This window comes from Balaenoptera physalus (genome assembly GCF_965194825.1).
Source record: "Balaenoptera physalus genome assembly, chromosome: 4".
NCBI classification, from domain to species: domain Eukaryota; kingdom Metazoa; phylum Chordata; class Mammalia; order Artiodactyla; family Balaenopteridae; genus Balaenoptera; species Balaenoptera physalus.
In genome coordinates this window covers 73,210,382-73,231,816 of record NC_138891.1, presented here as the reverse complement: position 1 = coordinate 73,231,816, position 21,435 = coordinate 73,210,382, and the positions used below count along the sequence as shown (strand labels likewise).

General features: G+C 43.8%; 1 protein-coding gene and 2 long non-coding RNA genes across 5 annotated transcripts in view; 1 reads left to right on the top strand and 2 right to left on the bottom strand.

The window, feature by feature from the left end:
- APOD (apolipoprotein D) overlaps positions 1-2,049 on the top strand; it is a 71,038-nt gene extending 68,989 nt beyond the window's left edge. For all 3 annotated transcript variants that reach the window (XM_082458698.1, XM_082458699.1, XM_082458700.1), the window contains one exon: positions 663-2,049. In XM_082458698.1, the coding sequence (XP_082314824.1) occupies positions 663-898 (236 nt within the window). In that variant the 3' untranslated portion in view covers positions 899-2,049. The remainder of the gene's footprint in view (positions 1-662) is intronic.
- A 3,192-nt stretch (positions 2,050-5,241) lies between these two features.
- LOC309659241 lies at positions 5,242-5,814 on the bottom strand. Its single transcript, XR_014262694.1, has 2 exons — positions 5,734-5,814; positions 5,242-5,650 (listed from the first exon to the last, which is right to left on the bottom strand). It is a non-coding gene; the product is annotated as an uncharacterized lncRNA (long non-coding RNA).
- Positions 5,815-19,964: 14,150 nt separating this feature from the next.
- Positions 19,965-21,427, bottom strand: LOC309659227. Its single transcript, XR_014262678.1, has 2 exons — positions 21,283-21,427; positions 19,965-20,158 (listed from the first exon to the last, which is right to left on the bottom strand). It is a non-coding gene; the product is annotated as an uncharacterized lncRNA (long non-coding RNA).
- Between the last annotated feature and the right edge of the window lie 8 nt (positions 21,428-21,435).

Sequence of the window (21,435 nt, the reverse complement as noted above, 5' to 3'; positions counted from 1 at the left end):
GGGAAAGTAAATTCTCCATCTCTCTTAAGGACCGTTTTAATGTTGAGCTTTCAACACTATACAGATGTCAATCAGTGAATCGTAACCTGTTACCACCTGATTTACTGTATTCTTAAGAATGGTGGGATTTTCAAAGTTCGCACAGAAGAAAAACAAGCAGACCAACATTAGCCCCTACCTCCTTCCGTAGGTGGGTTCTAGAGGAAGCTGAGTGGTACAAACTTGGAAAGCCTGGGGCCCGTGATCGTACATTCTTGACTCCGCTTAGCTAAGTGGTGGTTCCATACACACTAGTGCTAAATGCTGCCTGTTGGTCCAGGGGGTACAGCCAAACCTCCCAGGTATTATGGACTTCCAGGTACCAACCTGCAATCAGGGAGTGGGGGGGATCCAGAATGATGACTCTGAACACTGGCTGCACACTGGAATCACTGGGGAGCTTTCAAAAGTACCAACAGCCTCCCGCTCAGAATTTGGGAGTCGGGGTGAGGGGAGGTGGGCCTGGTATTTTTCAAAGTTCCCGTATGATTCCCACGTGAAGTCACAATTAAGAACCACTGATGTAGAAGAATTAGAACCCCAGAGCCTGGCTTCCAGGGTGCTAGAGGTGAAGGTTTCTCTTGCCCTGGTCCCTCCTAATACTGCCTTTCTCTGGTTTTCAGTCATGCCATCAGCTCCGTACTGGGTCCTGGCCACCGACTATGAGAACTACGCCCTCGTGTACTCCTGTACCACAATCATCTGGCTTTTTCACATGGATTATGTTTGGCTCTTGGGAAGAAACCCTTCTCTCCCTCCAGAAACAGTGACCTATCTCAAAGATATCCTGACCTCTAATAACATTGACATTGAGAAAATAACTGTCACAGATCAGGTGAACTGCCCCGAGTTCCTATAACCAGGCTCTAAAGGGAGGCTGCATTCGCTCCATGTTCCTTCTTTTGCTTTGCTTTTCCCCTACACCACCCCTCATAAAGACAACCCAAACCACCACAGCAAACTATTACAAATACCAGAAGGGAAATGTGACAGCAGAAGCTAGTGGAGAGGAACTCAAGGCAAGTTGGCCCAAACACTTAGCCATGCACCATCCTGTTACCTTGCAAGCCTGATAATAAACTTGCTGCTGACCTGCTGTGCTCACAGTAGACTACAAATTGGACTCATTATTGGGAGGTTTAAATGCTAAGCTTATGTTTGGAAATCCTTAAGCAGTTATGTTGAAAAAAAAAAAGAAGCACAGAACAGTTTAAAGGTAAAAATCTTGTTTCTAGAAAGGGAAAGCTGATGGCAAAGGCACATACCAGGTGACCTGAATCCAGGTGGCCCCATCCTGCAGTAGGCAGTCCATAGCGGGGAATCATTTGGAGTTTTTGAGTCTCTGACAGGCAGTTTCCTGGAGGCATTTACTTTCTTATCAGGAGGTCTTCAGAGTCAGGTGAAGAATGGGACCATCTTGGGTCTGTGCCAGGAAGAAGAGAATCTATGAGGGTGAAGCTATGGGAATTTTTTTAAGAAAATAATTTTTGGGTCTTTTATTCAACTGATATTTACTGGGACCCGCCTGCATTCCAGGCATTGAAAAATACAGAATCCCTCTCCTCCCACAGCAGCTCACAGACTAGGGAGTGAGACTGACAAGTAAAGATACAATTTTAATCCAAGCTGAGGGGTCCATAGGCAGAGGCATGTGGAGGGAGACATGGGAGCGCCAAGAAGGTCTCAACCCCTGCCAGGCATAGGTACCCACAAGGCTGTACAGTCACATCTCAGAGTGTCCCGGCTTCAAGGAGTCAGGAACCACCTGGAGTTTGTTGTTGTTGTTGTTCTTTACATTTTACTATTAAAATCAGAACAATCTCAAAATCATCACCCTGCGATTACTCTTAGGTCACATAATATTTGTAATCCACTAATGTTTTGGGAAATGAATAGAAAATTAAGCCATTTGATTAGCTTTTTGCATTTTCAGCATGAATATAAAATATTTCCTTGAGCACTTACGATGCTTCACTGCTTTATATTAAAGGTTATAAAAATTCCAAGAAACTTAATGTGTATCATTTTCATTTTACTAAATAAATATGACCTCAAAATGTAGCTTGCTATTTGAAATTCCTAAAGGCTGAAAACCATTGGACAAAAAGGCGGTGATGGAGAGGTAGGTATTGAAGAAGAGCCTCTTCCCACAAGCTCGGCCTACTGTTGCATCTGTGTTTTATCACACTGCCCACACCACCAGAGGGTACCTGGCTCCTCTTCTAAAATACAGTTATTCCCAAGAGAGTTAAGCTGCTTATCTCTCTCTTAACTCATGGTACAAGACAAACTATGATTGTGTTCCTCTTAACAGCTGTCTGGTAGCATTTAAAACAATGAACATGGCTACATTTTACACCTTTACAGTGCAGGTATCAGAGGTGATTGAACCTCAGAAAATGGGGGGAATTCAGAGGATAGCATGGGGGCACCACGTATCTAGAGGAAACGTGCGGAAAAACAACAAAACATCCAGAAGGGAGAGCAAGAGAAGGGAAATGGGAAGTAAACGGCAAAATAGAGACAGTAGTAAATCCCCCTGTGCCTATGTACCCATCATCAGCTCCAACAGTCATCAACATCTCACCAATCTTGCTTCAGCTATCACCCACCCACCCCCAATTTTTTTTCATAGAGTGTTTTGAAGCAAATCCTAAAGAGCACACCCTATTATTTTGCCTGTTAGCTACCTAAGGATAAATCTCTAGCAGGTACTGACATTTCTTAAACAACAACAAAAAATACAAGGTTATGTTTTATATCCTGCAAGTGCTCAGAGAATATAATTTAATCTATGTAATTTAAAGATTATTTTATATTATCCAGATGAAAGGGAAGATATATGTACAAAAATGTTCATCATACTTTTACTCGTAGCAGCCCCCGAACTAAAAGGAGCTAAACTAAAACTAAAACAGCAGAGGAATGAGATCATAAATTATGGAACAGCCACTTGTTGTAATGTGGTGTACTCATTAAAATTCATAGTTATGAAGACTACAAGACCACATGGGAGCTGTGCCTGCCTGCCCACACTCACCACTTGCGTGTGTGTGTGGGGAGGGCGGGTGGAAAAAGGTGGAGGAGGGGAGGAAGAGGAGGGGTCCCGCATGTGACCTTGCTGCCTGCAGAGATAGAGTCTGGAACATGTGCTCTGCTTACCCAGCCACATCCGATAAGACCAAGGTGTGTCCACCTGCGCTAATGACAGCCAATCCATAGGCTGAACAGAAACCTCTGATTTTTGTGGCCTACCTGGATGAAAAAGATAAATTAGGCCAATCTAATCAGAATCGGACTTTAAGAGATCTAGAGAAAGGATAATTGAAAACGCTGTAAGTCATAACCATAAGGTCGTGTAGTTTGGGGTGGCCATTTTTGGTGATGCACAACTGAAGTTGTGAGAGTGCAGAACAGAAATGCAAAGATAAGCCCAGACCCCACCCAAGGTCCCACCAGCAGCTTCAGTATCTGACTGCTGTCTGTGTCCTAGCACCAGTTCCTGTGGAGCTTAGCTGTCTTAGGTTCCTGAGTTTGGATTTCTTTAAGATTAGGCTCACACACACACCTACACACACACACCTTTTTTTTGAGCTAATGTAACTTGACAGAGTGAATGTTCCTTGCAACCTCAAATAGCCCTAAAACAAAAGTGTTCACTTTTTGAGTAAAAAAATGAAGGCAACATTGTACCTAAGTTGTACTTGTAGTTCATAAAATGATGGCATAAAATCAAGGACTAAAAGTGAACAGAGAAATGAAAGCAATTAATATGTTAGAATGGTGGAATTACAGAATGATTTATTTTCCTTTTTTATTTTTGCTGTTGGTGTTTGTCGTGTAGGCCCTAAAACTTTAGACCCTAAAACTTCCTCCTAGTTCAGCCTGGCCCTCTAGCAAGTCGAGTGCCAAACCCCAAAGAAACAGGCTTCTTCCAATAATTACCTCAGGCTTTGAGACCTTTCTGGACTCTACTCTTATCACACTGCATTTCCGTTACGCCTGAGATGGTGGCTTGATTTGTGAATATAGGACCTGTGATTAAAACAATCTTTATTTACTACCAACAAGGCCCTCTGTACACTTCTAGGTGGCATGAAGGAAGATAAGTAATTGAGAAAGTTTTTGTTTACACAGTTGTCTAAATGTTGTGTTCTTTTATTTAAAAGTTTCCCCCCAAAGCAATCATTTTCATCTTGATGATTATGAGAAACTATTAACATTTTGAATATTTGTTAAATATGGCCAACTTTTATGCTAAAATCAATATTTTGACTAAATATCAAATACGAGATGAAAATAGGTTCATCAGATCTAAGGTTTTCCAGCAGAGCAAGGTGAACTGAACTAGTTGGGAGTCCTGAGGGGTGATGTGGTGGAAAGCACACTGGGATGGGATCCAAGGACAGTCCCTGCTTCAGTCGACTTAGCCGTGTCCTCTAGCATTCCCCTCCCCTCCCGGCTGTTTCCTCACCTGCGCGTTATGTCATTAAAAGAACTAGATGAGGTACCTCTAAGGACTCTTCCAGGTCAAACATTTATAGTTCTGTGCATTATAGTTTTGTACAAGATTAATTAAGTAAATTTTTTTCTACAAAGGAAGGGATACCTGTACCTTTATAGAGAAAAGAAGCCATAAACTTAAAAGACATAAGCAACTCTTTGAATTGTTTTGTTTCCTAATCCTTATCCATGTATACACACACACACACACACACACACACACACACACACACACACACACACACACTGTTTTTTAATCAATACGTGTATCTTTTTTCATACTATACATTATTTGGATGTATACATTTTTCCATAGGGATAAACACATACTACTCACATAACATGTTATGTTCTATAAATGCATTGGAAGTATTATATTTAACTTTCTTGAATTTTCCTAGGCTGCTAATTATAATTCAAGTATAAGAATGCCAAACGTAAGTCAACTCTTCAGCCTCTTCAGAGACCCAGGGGAGTTATAGATCATTGAATTATTTTTTTTTAATCTCTTTTTAAAAATTTATTTATCTTTGGCTGCGTTGGGTCTTTGTTGCTGCACGCGGGCTTTCTCTAGTTGCGGCGAGTGGGGACTACTCTTCGATGCGGTGCGCGGGCTTCTCATTGCGGTGCCTTCTCTTGTTGCAGAGCACAGGCTCTAGGTGCATGGGCTTCAGTAGTTGTGGCGCACAGGCTCAGTAGTTGTGGCACACGGGCTTAGTTGCTCCACGGCATGTAAGATCTTCCCAGACCAGGGATCGAACCCATGTCCCCTGCATTGGCAGGAGGATTCTTAACCACTGTGCCACCAGGGAAGTCCCGGTATGATTCTATATATAAAATGGCATATTATTCCAGGATACATACATATGCAATAAAAGTATAATGAAATTCAGAAAATATTAAACATCAAATTCAAAGTTACCTCCAGAGGGTGGAGAGAGGGGATTACAATTGGATACAGTAACATAGGTAGCTTCCATTGCATTGGTAATTATATTAGTTTCCTGTAGCTGCTGTAACAAACTTGTGAGTCTCTTTTAAGATGTTAAATTAAAATGTTTAGAGAGTGACCCCTCCCCCCAAAATTTAGTCTTCAGAGACCTGAAGACTAAAAAACAGAAAAACTTTCAAAAACTGAGTGGATTGGATGCTAACTTCTAGCAGTAGAATTTCAGGCATTGAGGTGAGGACAGGTCAGAGGAGAAAAATTCCAGTCATATTACATAGGCAGTCACCAACTTCACCTGCTTTTAATCCAAGCCTTCTGTCTCCAACCCTTCCCAGGTCAAAAGAGCTGCCAGTGCTTTGTGAATCTGCTCTGTCCCCAGAAGGTGACAAATGGGCTCAGGAGCTCCCTAGCCAGAATGGGCAGTACTGGAAAAAGCAGGTGCCCACTCCTTTGTCAGCACAGTTCAGCTGTGACTAAGCACATGTTCATTCCTTGCCTGCAGCCTGTTCAGAGCAGGACCGGTGAGGTCAGGGCCTGCACACAGAGTCAGAGGACTCCCTCCCCAAATGAGGGAGTGGTTGGTAATGACCAGGACCAGCCCTACTGCTGGATGCTATGGAAATCTACAAAACTGGGACTGACATCTCTGGCATTCTGCCTAAGGGCATTATGTCAACAAAGTGTTCTGTACATGGGGAACAGTCTACATGGGTCATTTTTGCACCTATGAGTTACTGATATGAACAGCCTCTTTACCTTGGCAAGCTTAGAGGCTAAGGTTGTTGGCATGTCATTTGGCATTCATTTCTCAGCTCAGATGGCATCTCTATAGGCATCTACCTAAAAGTGATTGCCCCAATTACCACCTATCCCATACACTTTTTAAAATTTCTTTCTTACCACTTTTCACAATCTGCAATTATCTTGTTTACTTATTTGCTTATGTATTTATCGTCTATTTGTCCCACTAGAATGTAGGCTTTCTGAAGACAGGAAACTTGTTTTGTTCATTCTTGTGTCCTCAGAGCTTAGGATAATGCCTGACATGTAGCAGACACTCAATAATTTTTTACTGAATGAATGAGTGAATGAACAAATGAATAAATGCCCTAGGGTCCAGAAAGAATCAGTCGTGGAAATGAAAACAATGCAAATAAATGTAAATATCCTATATTCATGTGCTTCGCGACATATTCAACTAAGATTGCCTCCCAATTTGCTATTTCTGCTACGTTCCCACAATTTACCACTGGAATATCATCCCCCTCATATGCATATTCATTCTCCAAATGGAGAAACTGATGCCCAGCAAAGTGAAATGACTTGAACAAAACTATTTGGCTAGTTACAGTGATGACTTGAACTTGGACACTAATTTCTATCAGAGAAGTAATTTACTCATGGGATAATTGGGATTTTTTTACTTCTTCCTGTTCCTTTTCCCCACAGACAACAACAACAAAACACCTCCTATGAGAAAAATGTTTTAGTCTCCATGAGACAAAAAACTATGGTACAAAGTCAGTGTTACATTTGGCAAGTCAATAACCTCTACATAGGAGGCTATAGTCAAGGAATAATTACTAAGGAGGTAATTTTGGCTAGGCTTGGTGATACTCTATGCTATTAGAGATGAGTGAGAGGAGGACATCCTGCTCCCCAGGGCTACCAGACACATGAGATGTCACAAGGAAATCTTGGACTCAGACTTTGGTTATTTTTAGCATTAGGAATATGGTTCCATATGGCTAAGGGGCAACTCTACCAGGAAGCAGGGGACTGACTGACTTTATGAGACCTTCCCAGCATCTAGAGTCATCTGGACAAGGACAGCACAGGAAGCGTGAAGAACAGGAGCTTCAAACGCCCCTCCTCCCATGAAACTCTGCTGCCTCCTTCTGATTTGAGGGACAAATGCTGATTGCATGTACTTAACACGTTGATTGAGAAACTACTAATTTCTTACTAAGTGTGAATGCTTTCTCTGTGTCCAGTTCTCGTTGTCCCTTTGTGTGTTATAGAAATTACACCCCAGCTCATTCATTCCTTCCTTCTTACTTTTTTCTCTTTGAAAATGTCACCCATTCTGAAACCTGTTTTGAATTATGATAGAAAAGTATGACTGTCATTGAAAGGAGAATTTTTTTCATGCACACAAATAAAAGCCCTGAGGTACCATATCTTCTTATAAGTAAGTTCACTGCCAACTGACAGCAAAAGAATTACCACAGTAAAGGGAGACTCTATGAAGATGTGTGCTTTACCAAAGAATAGCCTAACTTAGAGAATCTTTCTTAGCTCTCAAACAAACCTCACCATTAACTGATATTGTTTTTTGTCTTGTTTTGTTTTTTTAATTTTATTTATTTATTTATTTATTTATGGCTGTGTTGGGTCTTCGTTTCTGTGCGAGGGCTTTCTCTAGTTGCGGCAAGCGGGGGCCGCTCTTCATCGCGGTGCGCGGGCCTCTCACTATCATAGCCTCTCTTGTTGCGGAGCACAGGCTCCAGACCCGCAGGCTCAGCAATTGTGGCTCACGGGCCAAGTCGCTTCACGGCATGTGGGATCTTCCCAGACCAGGGCTCGAACCCGTGTCCCCTGCATCGGCAGGCAGATTCTCAACCACTGCGCCACCAGGGAAGCCCCTGATATTGTTTATTAATTATGTCTAGTATCGTAACAACCACTTCTACCACCATCTTAAAGAAAGACATCTCCCTTTAAAGTCACAAAGAACAGCCAATGGGTGCCTTGCTGAGAGACAATTTTCAGTACAGAATGATGGTACCCTAAATGCTAAACACAAACTGAAAAAAAAATCACAAAGCAATTTAAAATGAAGAAAAATTCTTATTTCAGCATAATATAAGAAAACTAAAAGGAAACTCTTCCGGTAGTAGAGCAACTCTGTGAAAACAGAATCCACAGAACATCCCAGAAAACATTATATTAGGCCACCAAATTCAATATGGTCAAGAAACAATGTGATCGTTTTCTGCCTTAGGGACAAAGACTGGTAACCCACGCAATGTTTTCAGTTCTCTGCTCTGAGGACTGGTTTGACTCATTATTTGAATTATGCCTAAGAATGCCAACAGCTCACATACTCCCTTTGGCAGGAAGGCAGCTCTTCTTGTTCTTGGAATTACTGCCTCTAAAGACAAATCCAATGTGTCAACCCTAAATCATCTCCTTCATTCTTAGCTATTGGTTGGCCAGCCTATCTTTCCCACTAGATGATGAGGGCCTTAGGGCAGGGACGCTGTCATTCATTTTTGTTTCCCTCACTTCTAGTTCAGAGGAGTGAAGTTAATACATGGGTAGGTGTGGAGCCTGCCTCAAAAATCAATCCCCTTGAAAGTATTTTTTATAATTTTAACTGTTCTATTCTTTATTCCTATCTTTTTGGCATTTGAAGAACTTTTTAGAGTATTTTGACATACAAAGCACCTCGGACTTTGTATTTCAAATTAGTTTATAATAGATTTGCAACATTTATGAAGGATGGTGTTGTTAGTTCCCTTGTGGCTGTTATTTATTTTTCTTTTATTTACTATGAATCAAGACCTTAAAATCGCTAAATAATACTCTGGATTCTAAAATGCTAGTTATAAATACTATACATTATAAAAACTAACTTGTACCAAATATTATGGGTGACTGAAAGCAAGTTATTTCAAGAATTTACAATTGGGATCCACCCATAGACAACAGTTTTCAGGGTCTCCATATAATCTCCACATCTCATCTGCAGCAATGCTTCCAGCTGCCTGCAAAGTGCTCCATCCCCACCTCATTAGGGCTTTGCTGCTCAGTCTCCATCATGGGTAACTGCCAACATTACCTGTTTGAAGGGGGTTGCCTTAGAGTCCACATCTAATGTCTGTGTAAATCCAGCAATTCCATCAAAGAAAGCAAAATAAAAACGCCAAAAAGTAGGCAAAAAAAGCACAAGATACCTCCACAGATGCCACAAGGGCAGTACTGTGGGTACAGTACACTGCTTTTGGAGAACAGATCTGGAGCCTGCTTGAGTTGCTCACAGTCTAGAGAGAAAGATAAACAAGAAAATCAACCGTTGCAATGTAGGATTCAGGGGCCACGAAGGATTAGGAGTTGGAATCTAGGTTAGAATTGGGCACTAGGGCAGCACCAAGGAGGGGCACCTGACCCCAGTCTGAAGAGTCAGGGAAGGTTTCTCTCAGGAGCAAATCCTGATCTGCCTTTGAAGGAACAAGCTGAAGTTAGCCAGAAATAGAAGGGTGAGGAGGCAGCATCCCAGGCAGAAGAAAGACTGTCACATGAGAGAACTCAAAGAATTCAGTAGCAAGTGGGGTCCAGGGTCTATGGAGGAGCAGTGGAATATGAAGCTAGGTAAGTGGCCAAGGTCAGATTACCCACAGCCTTGTAAACCATGACAAGGAGTTCGGATGTCAATTTGAAGGTGAAGGGGAGTGACTGAAGGATTTAAATCTAGGAAGTAATTTAACTTGCATTAAAAAAATAAAACCAGAATACCAACTTATTAATTCACAGTGAAAAAAGTCCTTAAAGAGCAGATCAGAGGCTGGAGTCCTCTGGGAGCTAATGCTCTGCCTTCAGTTGGCTGCAGGGGATGCCAGGGTCTGATGAGGAAGGGGTTGGTGAAACTCAGGCAGCAGGCTAAGGCCACCTCATTCATGACACACTGGGCATCCACCTACCACCTACTCAGACACCTTCCTCCTGGGAAGGGCACTGCCCTGAGCTGAGTGATGGCTCTGACAGCAAAGGAAGATAGAGAGGGACAGGTGAGCTTGAAAGTAGGAACATCCATGAGGTGGCTGTTGTACTAATGTGTGTGATGATGAGGGACTGAACTAAGGCAGTGGGGATGAAAAGGACAAGGCAGATTTAGGAGAGTCTTAGGAAGCAGAATCAGGTGGACTTAGGGACCAACTGGATGTGGGAAGTGATGGGGAAGTAGGAGTCTAAGATAAGTGGTTACGAGGAGCCAAAGAGGGAGAGTAAAGATGTGAAGGCATGTTTGTGTGGGAAGATAATGAGATTCCTGACCTGCTTCCTGCCACACTTTAAGATTATCTCTTGCCACTACTGAGTATAGATCCTTTACACCTGCCAGACTAGGTCACTTGCAGTTTCCCAAAGGTGCCATCCTCTCAGACCTCAGTCCCTTTGTACACATTGCTCCAGATGACATGACACAATCTCACTCTCCTGCTCTACCTGGATGACTCCAACTTACCAGCTCACCAGTTCTGTCCAGCCAGTCTTCTCCAGCCCTTCCCTTGCTTTCCTTCCTACCCAGCTGTTATGGGTTGAATTGTGTCCCCGCAAAAGATATGTTGACATCCTAACCATCAGTACCTGTGAATGTGACTTTATTTGAAAATAGGGTCTTTGCATATTTAATCAAATTAAGATGAGGCCATTAGGGTAGACCCTAATCCAATACAACTGCTGTACTTATAAGAAGAAGAAAATGCTCTGTGAAGATAGAAATACACAGGGAGAACACCACGTGACAACAGAGGCAGAGATTAGAATGATTCAGCGGCCATTAAGGAAGTCTAAGGATTGCTGGCCACCACCAGAAGCTGGGAAGAGCCCAGGAAGGATTCAACCCAGAGTCTTAGAGGGAGCATAGCCCTGCTGACACCTTGATTTCAGACTTCTAGCCTCTAGAATCGTGAGAGAATAAATTTCTGCTGTTTTAAGCTGCTTGGTGGTACTTTGTTACAGCAGCTACAGAAAACTAATATACCAGCCATTTCCATGTGCCCATGTTTCCATACCTATAAATGCTTTACGACCGCTCAGGCATTTACCATCTAGTCTGAGTCTTTGTTTTATATTTATTCTTTAAACTATGAGCTTATCTTTAAGGACAAGAAGCCTTACACATCTTACACATCTCTGTACCTACTGCACACTGGCACAATGAATGCTTAATAATGAATTTTTTTTTTTTTCCCGGCCACACCACGCAGCCTGCAGGATCCAAGTTCCCCGACCAGTGACTGAACCCAGGCCCCCTGCAGTGAAAGTGCTGAGTCCTAACCACTGGACCTCCAGGGAATTCCCGAATATTTCTTACATGAGAAAAAAATGAGCCAAAGTTCTTGATGAAATGTAGAGATTGGCAGGAGTTTGCCAGATGGCCACAGCTGGAAAGGGCAGACAGGGATACATAGTAGCTGATATGAGCCTCCAGGAGTTTTTATCTTGGGGTGTGGGTCAGGGTAGGGGGAGTGATGATGAAGGAAGCAGCCTTGAGAGTAAAGGAGAAAGGCCCACCCCTTCCTACCCCCAGGCTCCATGGCACATGGATGAATTACCAGCCATGATTTGTAAGAGCTGCATGGGAGAGAAAAACCAGAATTCTGCTAAGGTGAGGAATGCAGGCAACATTCTGGGAAGTCATTTGGAGTCTCAGACAGGCTGATACTCAGCATGCGGGCCATCACAACAGCCCCCCTGGGTAAGCAACCACTCTTCGGAGCCTCTAGAGTGCTCCCCATCACTTGGCCGTCCTTGGGCCCCCCAGTGAGCCCAGAAACTAAAGGAGGAACACTCGGTACTGCAGAGGCCTCCATGAATTATATGAACCTGCACCTGCATCATGGTAATTTTTCTGACTGTTTGGAGCTAGCCCACACCGTTTTGGTTATCGAATATTCTGAGCAGTTTGTTTGTGAGGAATGGAGGCTGGAGTGCCAGCAGAAAGGGTTGAGGAGGAAAATGAGCACTAAGACTCCTGAAGGTGACAGTGGCGAAAGAGGTTACATGTCCAGGGAGGCTGAGGGTGACAGGGCTGGGGGCCTAATGAGCAGAACTGGCCTTGGGTGTGAAACGGCTGGTCCACGGTGCCATTTGAACTCTCTGAAAGCTGCCTGAACTAGGAGAGAAGCATGGCTAGCCTACTTGGCTCCTGGAAGCAGCTGTCCCAGAAGAAAGGCCTTGGCCGGGTCGCAGAGCCTGGAAAGATTGAAATGGAGTTTGATGCCTGAGCAGGGGAGGTGGGAGCAAAAGACATTTATGCTAAATTCCACTTAGAGTTATTGACTTAAGTCAATTAGCATTGACAACTTTATTATATTCTTATCCTTCAAGAAGTATAATCTCATATTTAATAAGTATGCTAACGTGATTAACCAGAAGACTTTACTCCTGCCCACTCTGTATAAATTTTCTTTATTTCTATGTCCCTCTATGGAAGGAGAAGAAACATGAAACAAAAGCAGTTAACGTGTTTATGTGTTCTCTTTGAAAGAGTTGGAGGGAGTTTATCCTGCAGACTTAATTCATTGTTTCCTATTTAGAGGGATTTAGCAAGATCAAAGTGAGTTTCAGCTATAGTCACCCATAAAGGTCCACAGTCCTGCACTGCAGCCATTTTAGCACAGAATCAAATATGCTTCTGGACTCTCCTCTGAGATGTAGCAAATACAATTCATTGCCTTTGACAAGCATAGCTGAGTAGTGTATTTAAGAATGCTGGAGTATTAGGGGTACAGTGGACCTTCATAAAATTAAGATAAAATTAATGTTTACTAAGGGCCTATCTTGGACACAGTTGGGTTTCCAAGTAGGTAAACCATTAATGACAGGCAATTAGAAAGAACATTCTAGTTAGTTACCTACAATACAACAGTATAGGTGCCACAGTTAAAAAAAAATTCTAGGGATGGACTTCCCTGGTGGTCCAGTGGTTAAGACTCCGTGCTCCCAGTGCAGAGGGCATGGGTTCGATCCCTGGAGGGGGTTAGATCCCACATGCCACGTGGTGCAGCCAAAAACGAAAAAAATTCTAGGGACAAAGCTAGTACACATTTTGGCTTCATTTTTAGTTCAATTCAGTTCAAGATGCTGGCTAGAAAACCCCACATATGAGAAAATGTGAGGAGCAAATTCCTTCGTGCCCTAGAATGTTCTTCATAGGAGCTATAAAAAAAGATTATTGGAAACCTTCAGCATTTCCTGCTTTATGTTTCACAGATGAGACTGTTTGCCCTGAAACCACCCACCTACGCAACCATTGGTTTCCCAAGCGTGAGCTTTTCTCGCAGTCTCCCCTCCCCCGCTTTCCCCTGACTGCCAGCCCGGGAGGGAGAAAACAGCTAGGCACCAGTTGCTCCTGTGAGAGCTTTGTGGTTCCTAGAGGGGAACCTGCCTTAGCCACAGGAGAACACAGAGGGTCTGGAATCCCATCTAGAGCACAGGCCCACTTCATAAGAATGCCTGATGATGCAGATAGAAAGACATACCTTCGTGAAAACAGCAACGCTGCTCTCACAGAGCACAGACCCAAACGCAGAGAGAACTAATTAAAACTGGATGTGTGTGTGTGTGTGTGTGTGTGTGAGAGAGAGAGAACAAAGAATTTTTTTTAGAAAGGGTTCTGAACCTAAAATGTAAAAAGAATAGCTGCCATAGTTCAATTTATGAAACCAAGCAATCGGTGGCACCTAGAAAAGGGCCCAGCACATAACAAGTCCTCGATAAAGATTTTTGACAGACTGTGTTGACAGACAACCACTCCCCCACCTTTAATGCCTTCTCTGCCTTATTCAGCAGGCTTTCTTATCTCTACTATTTCCTTTCCAGCATTATAGCTGGTTAATAACTCACTCTGCCGTGTAGGACAAGATATGTAATCAGATAGTTTTCCAAGAAACTGATGTTGTTAAGGGAACCATTGTTTGATTGGGGAAGAATTTCAGAAGCGTTTATTCATTTATTCACTGATTCGACCAACACTCATCAGGTGCTTCTCATGGACAGACACTGCATTCGTTGTTATACTGCTGGGAAGCTGAGGGGAGAAATGCACCTGCTCCCAAAGAGGCCACCGTGAGAGAGACAGACAGACACTTAGAGAATTATGATACCACGAGATAGAGGGATGCAAACAGTTCCTCAGGATCCCAACGGAGGCAAAGACTAACTCTGCCTGAGTGGAGTGGGAAGGAGGTGACCTTTGAACTGGGATGATTCCAGGGCAAGAATGGAGGACAGCATTTGACACAAACTAGTAGAGCATGAAAAAGTGAAGGATCACGGGGTGCTCTGGTTACAGAACCACATTTGTTTTGCCTGACGTGCAGCAAGCCCAAACACTGAGACGATGAGGTTTGCAGCAGAGAGGGTTTATTCACAAGGCAGCCGAGAGAGGGGAACAAGTCTCAAATCCGCCTACCAAATGCTTGGGGCTCAGGGCATTTATGGCATAAAACAGCAAGGTGTCTTGAGGTGTCAGGAGCGTGGGGGAAGGTGATTGGGAAGAGGTGTGGTAACCGTCATTCCGTGCAGGTGTAAATAAGCTATGGGCCTCTGCGCATTCAAAAATGGAGGCACTTAGCATCATTTGAGGGCGGGGTTTTTTGGCCCTGTGACGTCAAAAGGTCACCGAGTGGACACTCGCTCATGTCCCGTTGGAGGGTCAGTGGTCCTATCCAGTCTCAACCAGCTCAGCTCCAACTAGACACAGCTGACTCCAAGTTCCTGGAAAACAGCTCTAGCAAACATCTTATTGCTTAGGCTACATGCTGCGTGGAGGACACACCAGTCTTAGAACAACCTTGATTAGTGAAGGCAGGGGAAATGGATTTGACTCATTGCCCACGGTTTCTTTCTGGCACCTTGAGAATGGTAGTAAGATTGGTCTGAAGAACATGGGGAGAAAGAAAGTGGATGTGAAAAGACAGGGAGCCTAGAAAAACAGACAGGGCTAGATTGTGAAGGCCCAAGGAGTTTGGACTTTATTCTATGCAATAAGCAGTCACTGAAGGCTGAGGTCCTTGAGTAAAAGACGAAAGTGGGGTAAGGATCTAATCAATTGTTTGCTCCATGCCAAAAGCAGAGTTGATTTTATAAATTACATTTCATTACATAACACTATTTTTTTTAGTTTGAGAGCAGTATGAAGATGATAGACAGTAAGGAAAAATGGAGATTGGTCGCTAGATCAATCTAGAACTGTTACAAGAGTCAAATAAAAATAAGGTTACATAGTTGAGAAATATCAAAGTAGAACAAACGCAAGTGAGCATAAATACAGTTTTTAAAATAAGAAGTCTTCCCATTATAAACAATGACTATAGGCTTCAAAATATATTTAGGATTTTCCATGAAGTATTTATACCAACATCACATGTATTCTGAATCAAAGTCTATACTCCTTATTCCATTATGAGTTCACAGAATAATAAAATGCAATAGAATCTGGCAATATGGACTTCCCTGGTGGCGCAGTTGTTAAGAATCCGCCTGCCAATGCAGGGGACAAGGGTTCGAGCCCTGGTCCAGGAGAATCCCACATGCCGCGGAGCAACTAAGCCTGCGAGCCACAACTACTGAGCCCGCATGCCACAGCTACTGAAGCCCGCTCGCCTAGGGCCCATGCTCTGCAACAAGAGAAGCCACCACAATGAGAAGCCCACGCACCGCAACAAAGAGTATCCCCTGCTCACCACAACTAGAGAAAGCCTGAGCGCAGCAACGAAGACCCAATGCAGCCAAAAATAAAATAAAAAATAAAAAATAAAAAAGTCATTAGATGTCAAAGTGAAAAACAAACAAACAAAAAAAAGAATCTGGAAATATTAGCACAATGAAATTAAAATATGTGTCATTGCTTGCTTACTACTTGCAGTAATTTACAAACCAGACTCAATGACACTTACGGAAAATTTACAGTCACAAAAAGTTGAGAGATTTCTGGCAGGCCCAAGATAAATTTGTAGCTTACCCAAGAAAATAATTCACATTTCCTACTTACCATTCCAAGGCTCTTCACACTTCTTATCCTGCCTTCTTTTTTCTTTCCATTTTTTTGTCTTATAGGTTTTGAAAAAAGTAAGTACTTCTCTAGATTTCCTCAATTTAACTGGTTTTTAATGGGTCAGGAAACATCTAGGAACTAATGAAACCTTTGTATACTTGACAGGTGTACCTATGCTGTGTGGGTCTTCTCAGAAAAGTATTTTGGCAGTATTTGATGGTGAGGGTAAGGAATCCTTTTGGTAGGTATCTTTGAAGAGAAGAGAAACAGTGGAGAGTTGCAAATCAAAGCCATTTTTTAAGCAAAAAATGATTAATATTTGTCCTTGGCTTTCTCTCCCTCTTTTGAATACTTTTGTATTTTTGTTTAAATAATCTTGCCCCTGCTACCATGAATTTTTCCATGCACTATAAAATCTGTGATTTTTCTTGTCCCATGGAGGGATTACCTGAAAAGGAAAAGAACAATAGCTATTCTTGACAAGCAAAGAGCTGCTGCTGACTCAGTGGTCATTAAGTCCCAACCCTTGGGTATTTCTCCAGAGGTTAGGGGTGGGTACTATCGCTTCTCTGCTCAGTGAGCCCTGGCTGATGACTTAGACAGGTCAGTCACAGAAGCCATTTCTAGCTTTGGAATTCTGTTTTTGGTGAGAAACCAAGTGGTGTTGGCCTCAGTTGCCTACTCCAATGAGAGCCAACTGGCTCAGCCATGTAAGCAGGTACATTCAACTTGTCTCCTCTCTTCCTCTCTACACATAGCATTGAATCAGGCAACCATGATGAAGTCTTCAAAAGGAGAGCAGAAATATTGGTAATTGTCAGATAGTTCTTAAACATGTATATACATATTTTTTAAATTAATTTATTAATTAATTTATTTTTATTTTTGGCTGCGTTGGGTCTTCATTGCTGCACACGGGCATTCTCTAGTTGCGGCGAGCAGGGGCTACTCTTCGTTGCAGTGCGCGGGCTTCTCACTGTGGCGGCTTCTCTTCTTGCGGAGCACGGGCTCTAGGCGTGTGGGCTTCAGTAGTTGTGGCACATGGGCTCAGTAGTTGTGGCTCACGGGCTCTAGAGTACAGGCTCAGTAGTTGTGGCACACGGGCTTAGGTGCTCTGCAGCATGTGGGATCTTCCCAGACCAGGGATCGAACCCATGTCCCCTGCATTGGCAGGCGGATTCTTAACCACTGCACCACCAGGGAAGTCCCTAACATGTATATATTTTAAATACATGATTTGCCTTGATCTCAATAGCTACCTCCGGAAACTGAAACAAGAATGGAAGATTCCATCCACAATCCATCTCTTGGCAGCCAAACCCTCAACACACAGGAAACATAACACGAATACAGCCAAATTCAGTGCTTGGACTATTTGGTCCAGATGAATTCCTACAAAAGAGTATCTCAGTTAGAGGCATAGAAGGAGAGCTCTGTTTAGAAGCATTTGGAAATTTTCTTTGGGCTACACTAAGGAGTAAAGTGGTTCAATTATTCTAAAATATAAAGAAAAGCTGTAATGGCACTCATAATCTTGCAGTCAAACTAATGTTTCATTAATATTTTTACACACTAAGAAAGTCCTCTTCATCTGCATTCACTTTTAGTGGTGTTTGGAGTGGAAAAAATAATACAAGAGGCAACAGTTTGACTTTTGATGATAGAAATTTTTTTTTCAAGATTCTCCAGAGAACTCTTTACCACTCCCTGTTCCAATGCTTTTTATTTTATTAACTGTAATAAAACACATTATGTCATACTGTGCTAGCCCTTTTCATTAGTGTCTCAAAGCAAGACAGTGCTTAATTTAGAGCCTAGTCATGGTTAGGTCCAGGGAGATGACTGCTGGGCCCAAGCAGGAACCAAGCAAATCTGCCCAATAATTTACATCATGAAGGGAAGTTTTGTGTATTCCCTTGAGAACAGGATTATCACCGCTGAGTTGGGCTCCTGCTGACAGGGCAGAAGAGGCAGTACAGGTGTTGGAAACTTGGATGGAAAGAACTCAGGAAGGGAGGTGGCCATCCAGCTTCCCCTCACTGAGAACCCTCTCTCTTCCCCGGGGCTGGGCAGGGGCTTCAGGGTGTGACGTCAGATCCACTGGGCAGTGGAAGACCTGTGGCTAGGAACAGAGGTGGGGCCAGGACAGGGAGGTGCCAAGGGGGGCTGTGGACGCCTCTGCCTGGGGAGATTCCTGGGGAACACATGCAGCTCTGACAAGCAAAGTTGTTGCCCTCCTGCCCTTCCTGCTCACTGCCCCCTCCATTGTCTCCATTCAGCAATCATTCCTTTACTGAGGCCCTGTTGCATGCCAGGAACTCAGCTACAGGCTGGGGGCCAGGCAATAAAAGCAGAATAGTTTTCAGGAACCCTACAGTCGTTCCTGAGGAGCAGAGTTCTAAGGCAATGAACTGATTGTTGCTCTTCAAGGTACAGAGCCTGTATTAAGGGAGATGAGAGGACTTCCCTGGTGGTGCAGTGGTTAAGAATTCACCTGGGGGCTTCCCTGGTGGCGCAGCGATTAAGAATCCACCTGCTAATGCAGGGGACACGGGTTCAAGCCCTGGTCTGGGAAGATCCCACATGCCGCAGAGCAACTAAGCCCGTGCACAACTACTGAGCCTGCGCTCTAGAGTCCATGAGCCACAACTACTGAGCCTGTGTGCCACAACTACTGAAGCCCATGCACCTAGAGCCCGTGCTCCGCAACAAGAGAAGCCACCTCAATGAGAAGCCTGCGCACCGTGACAAAGAGTAGCCCTTGCTTGCCGCAACCAGAGAAAAGCCCATGTGCAGCAACGAAGACCCAACGCAGCCACAAATAAAAATAAAATAAAATAAAATAAAGTAAATTTATTAAAAAAAAAAAAAAGAATCCACCTGCCAATGCAGGGGACACAGGTTCAAGTCCTGGTCCGTGAAGATCCCACATGTCACGGAGCAACTAAGCCAGTGAGCCACAACTACTGAGCCTGTGCTCTAGAGCCCGCGAACCACAGCTACTGAAGCCCGTGCGCCTAGAGTCCGAGGTCTGCAACAAGAGACGCCACCGCAATGAGAAGCCCGCGCACGGCAACGAAGACTAGCCCCCACTAGCCGCAACTAGAGAAAGCCCGCGCGCAGCAACGAAGACCCAACGCAGCCAAAAATAAATAAATAAATAATTTAAAAAATTTTTTTAAAAAAAGGGAGATGGGATTTGGGGCCCAGGACTAGGAGACTTGAGTGAGATCACTGCCATTGGGGTATGATAAAGTACCTCCACCTTCTCTCCTCTCATCCCTTACACCGGTGGCCAGATGTTGCTGGGAACCGGGAGGCAGATCAATTTAAGGAAGAACTTTCTGACTCAGAGCTGTCCAAAGATAAAATGAGCTGTGTTGAGGGGTGGCGAGCTCCCGGCCACTGGGATTGTTGGAGAAGAGGCTGGATAGCTACCTGGTGGGACTGACAAGGTCCCTTCCAGACCTAGTAGTACATGAATCCACAGGGGTCTGGTAAGCTGGCAGTGGCAATTCTGGATGAACTAGTCTGTCTGCTCTGCTCTGACCTGTCATGAAGATAATGAGGAGGCCTGATCAAGGAAAGGGTGATGGGAAAGAGCCTGGTGACGAGGGAGTTGGGGACTAAGGGTAGGAGCGGGAGGGGAGGGGTATGTACAACTGCCATAACAAAGTACCACAAACTGGGTGGTTTTAAACAACAGAAATTTAATATCTCACAGTCTGGAGACTAAAAGTCCAAAATCAAAATGTCAGCAGGGTTGGTTCCTTCTGAGAGATCGAAAGGAGAGTCTTCTCCATGCTTCTGCCAGCTTTGGGTAGCCCCAGGTGGTCCTTGGCTTGTAGATGCATCACTCCAGTCCTCTGTCTTCACATGGCCTTCTGCTTATAAGGACACCAGTTATATTGGGTTAGGGGCCTACCCTACTCCAGTACAACCGCATATTAATTTGACAAATTAGATCTGCAATGACTCTATTTCCAAATAAGGTTACATTCTAAGGTATTGGAAGTTAGGACTTCAATATAACTTAGGGGGACATAATTCAACCCATAACAGGAGGCAACTTGCTTAATTCCTGAGCCCTCCACTTTTCCCAGCTGTACAACTCCAGTGGTGGCGCTGCATGGAGAGAGGCTGGGTGGCTGGAGTGGACACCACCCCCTCTGTTGACCTGAGCTTGAGTTTAGATACAGCCTAGCTCCCAGAGTGTTCCCAGGGCTTCAAACTCCTGCCCTTCCCTAGAACCCACTTCTCCTCACAACGGCCACAGCACCCACCACCGGGACACACATGTATCCTGGCACCTTAGAGCCTCAAGGTCTCTTCTCTCTCAACAAGGTTCTCCCGGCTATCTTTCACTCACACCCAGGCAGAGATAACGTGCGGAGAGTGTGTGCCGGAGGGTTTTGTTTTTTGTTTTTCTCTTTTGGGACTCATCTTACAAAGACCTAGACAGTTCCCTAGGCTTTTGGCCTGTTTCACCCAGTGTTGGAGAGCTGGTTACACTAAGTGAGTTCCCAAGATCTGGGGGGAGAAAGATTATAAACTACAATTCTAGGAGCTTCTGCCAGCGATACCTTCCATGAGATTACCAACACAGAGGCAGAATGTGGTAAAATGGGGAAACATCAGACTAGAAGCAGAAGTCTGAACTTCTATGACCACACACTACGGATGGGCCGTGTGACAGTGGTGGTCCCGTCACTTCTCCTCTCTTTCTGCTTTTCCAATGGTAAAAATAAGTTAGACTATTTTAATGCTGATGTTCTATGATTTCATAAAAGTCAATATTCTATGATCTCACAATAGGTCTCTAAGGACCATTCCAATGCTGATATTTCATGATTTTATAATGGAGAGTTAAGCTTTTTATGCTCGTTAAACGGAAGGAAAGAAGAGACATACTTCATTTCTCTGAAAGTCAGTTAATATCTTTGGGGAATGATGTCACCTTCGAGCTTCAATTTTCATATCTATAAAATACAGAAATAACAACATGAACCTCATGAAGTGGTGGGAGCGAGGGTGCTTGGAGAGGTGTACAGCTCGGTACAGAGTCCAGCCGGAAACCTCTCCGAAAGTTTCCTCACCCAGAGGCCCAGCCACGGCACGCGAGAACTCACCGAGACGGCCGGGAAAGGGCGGGGCGAGGAGG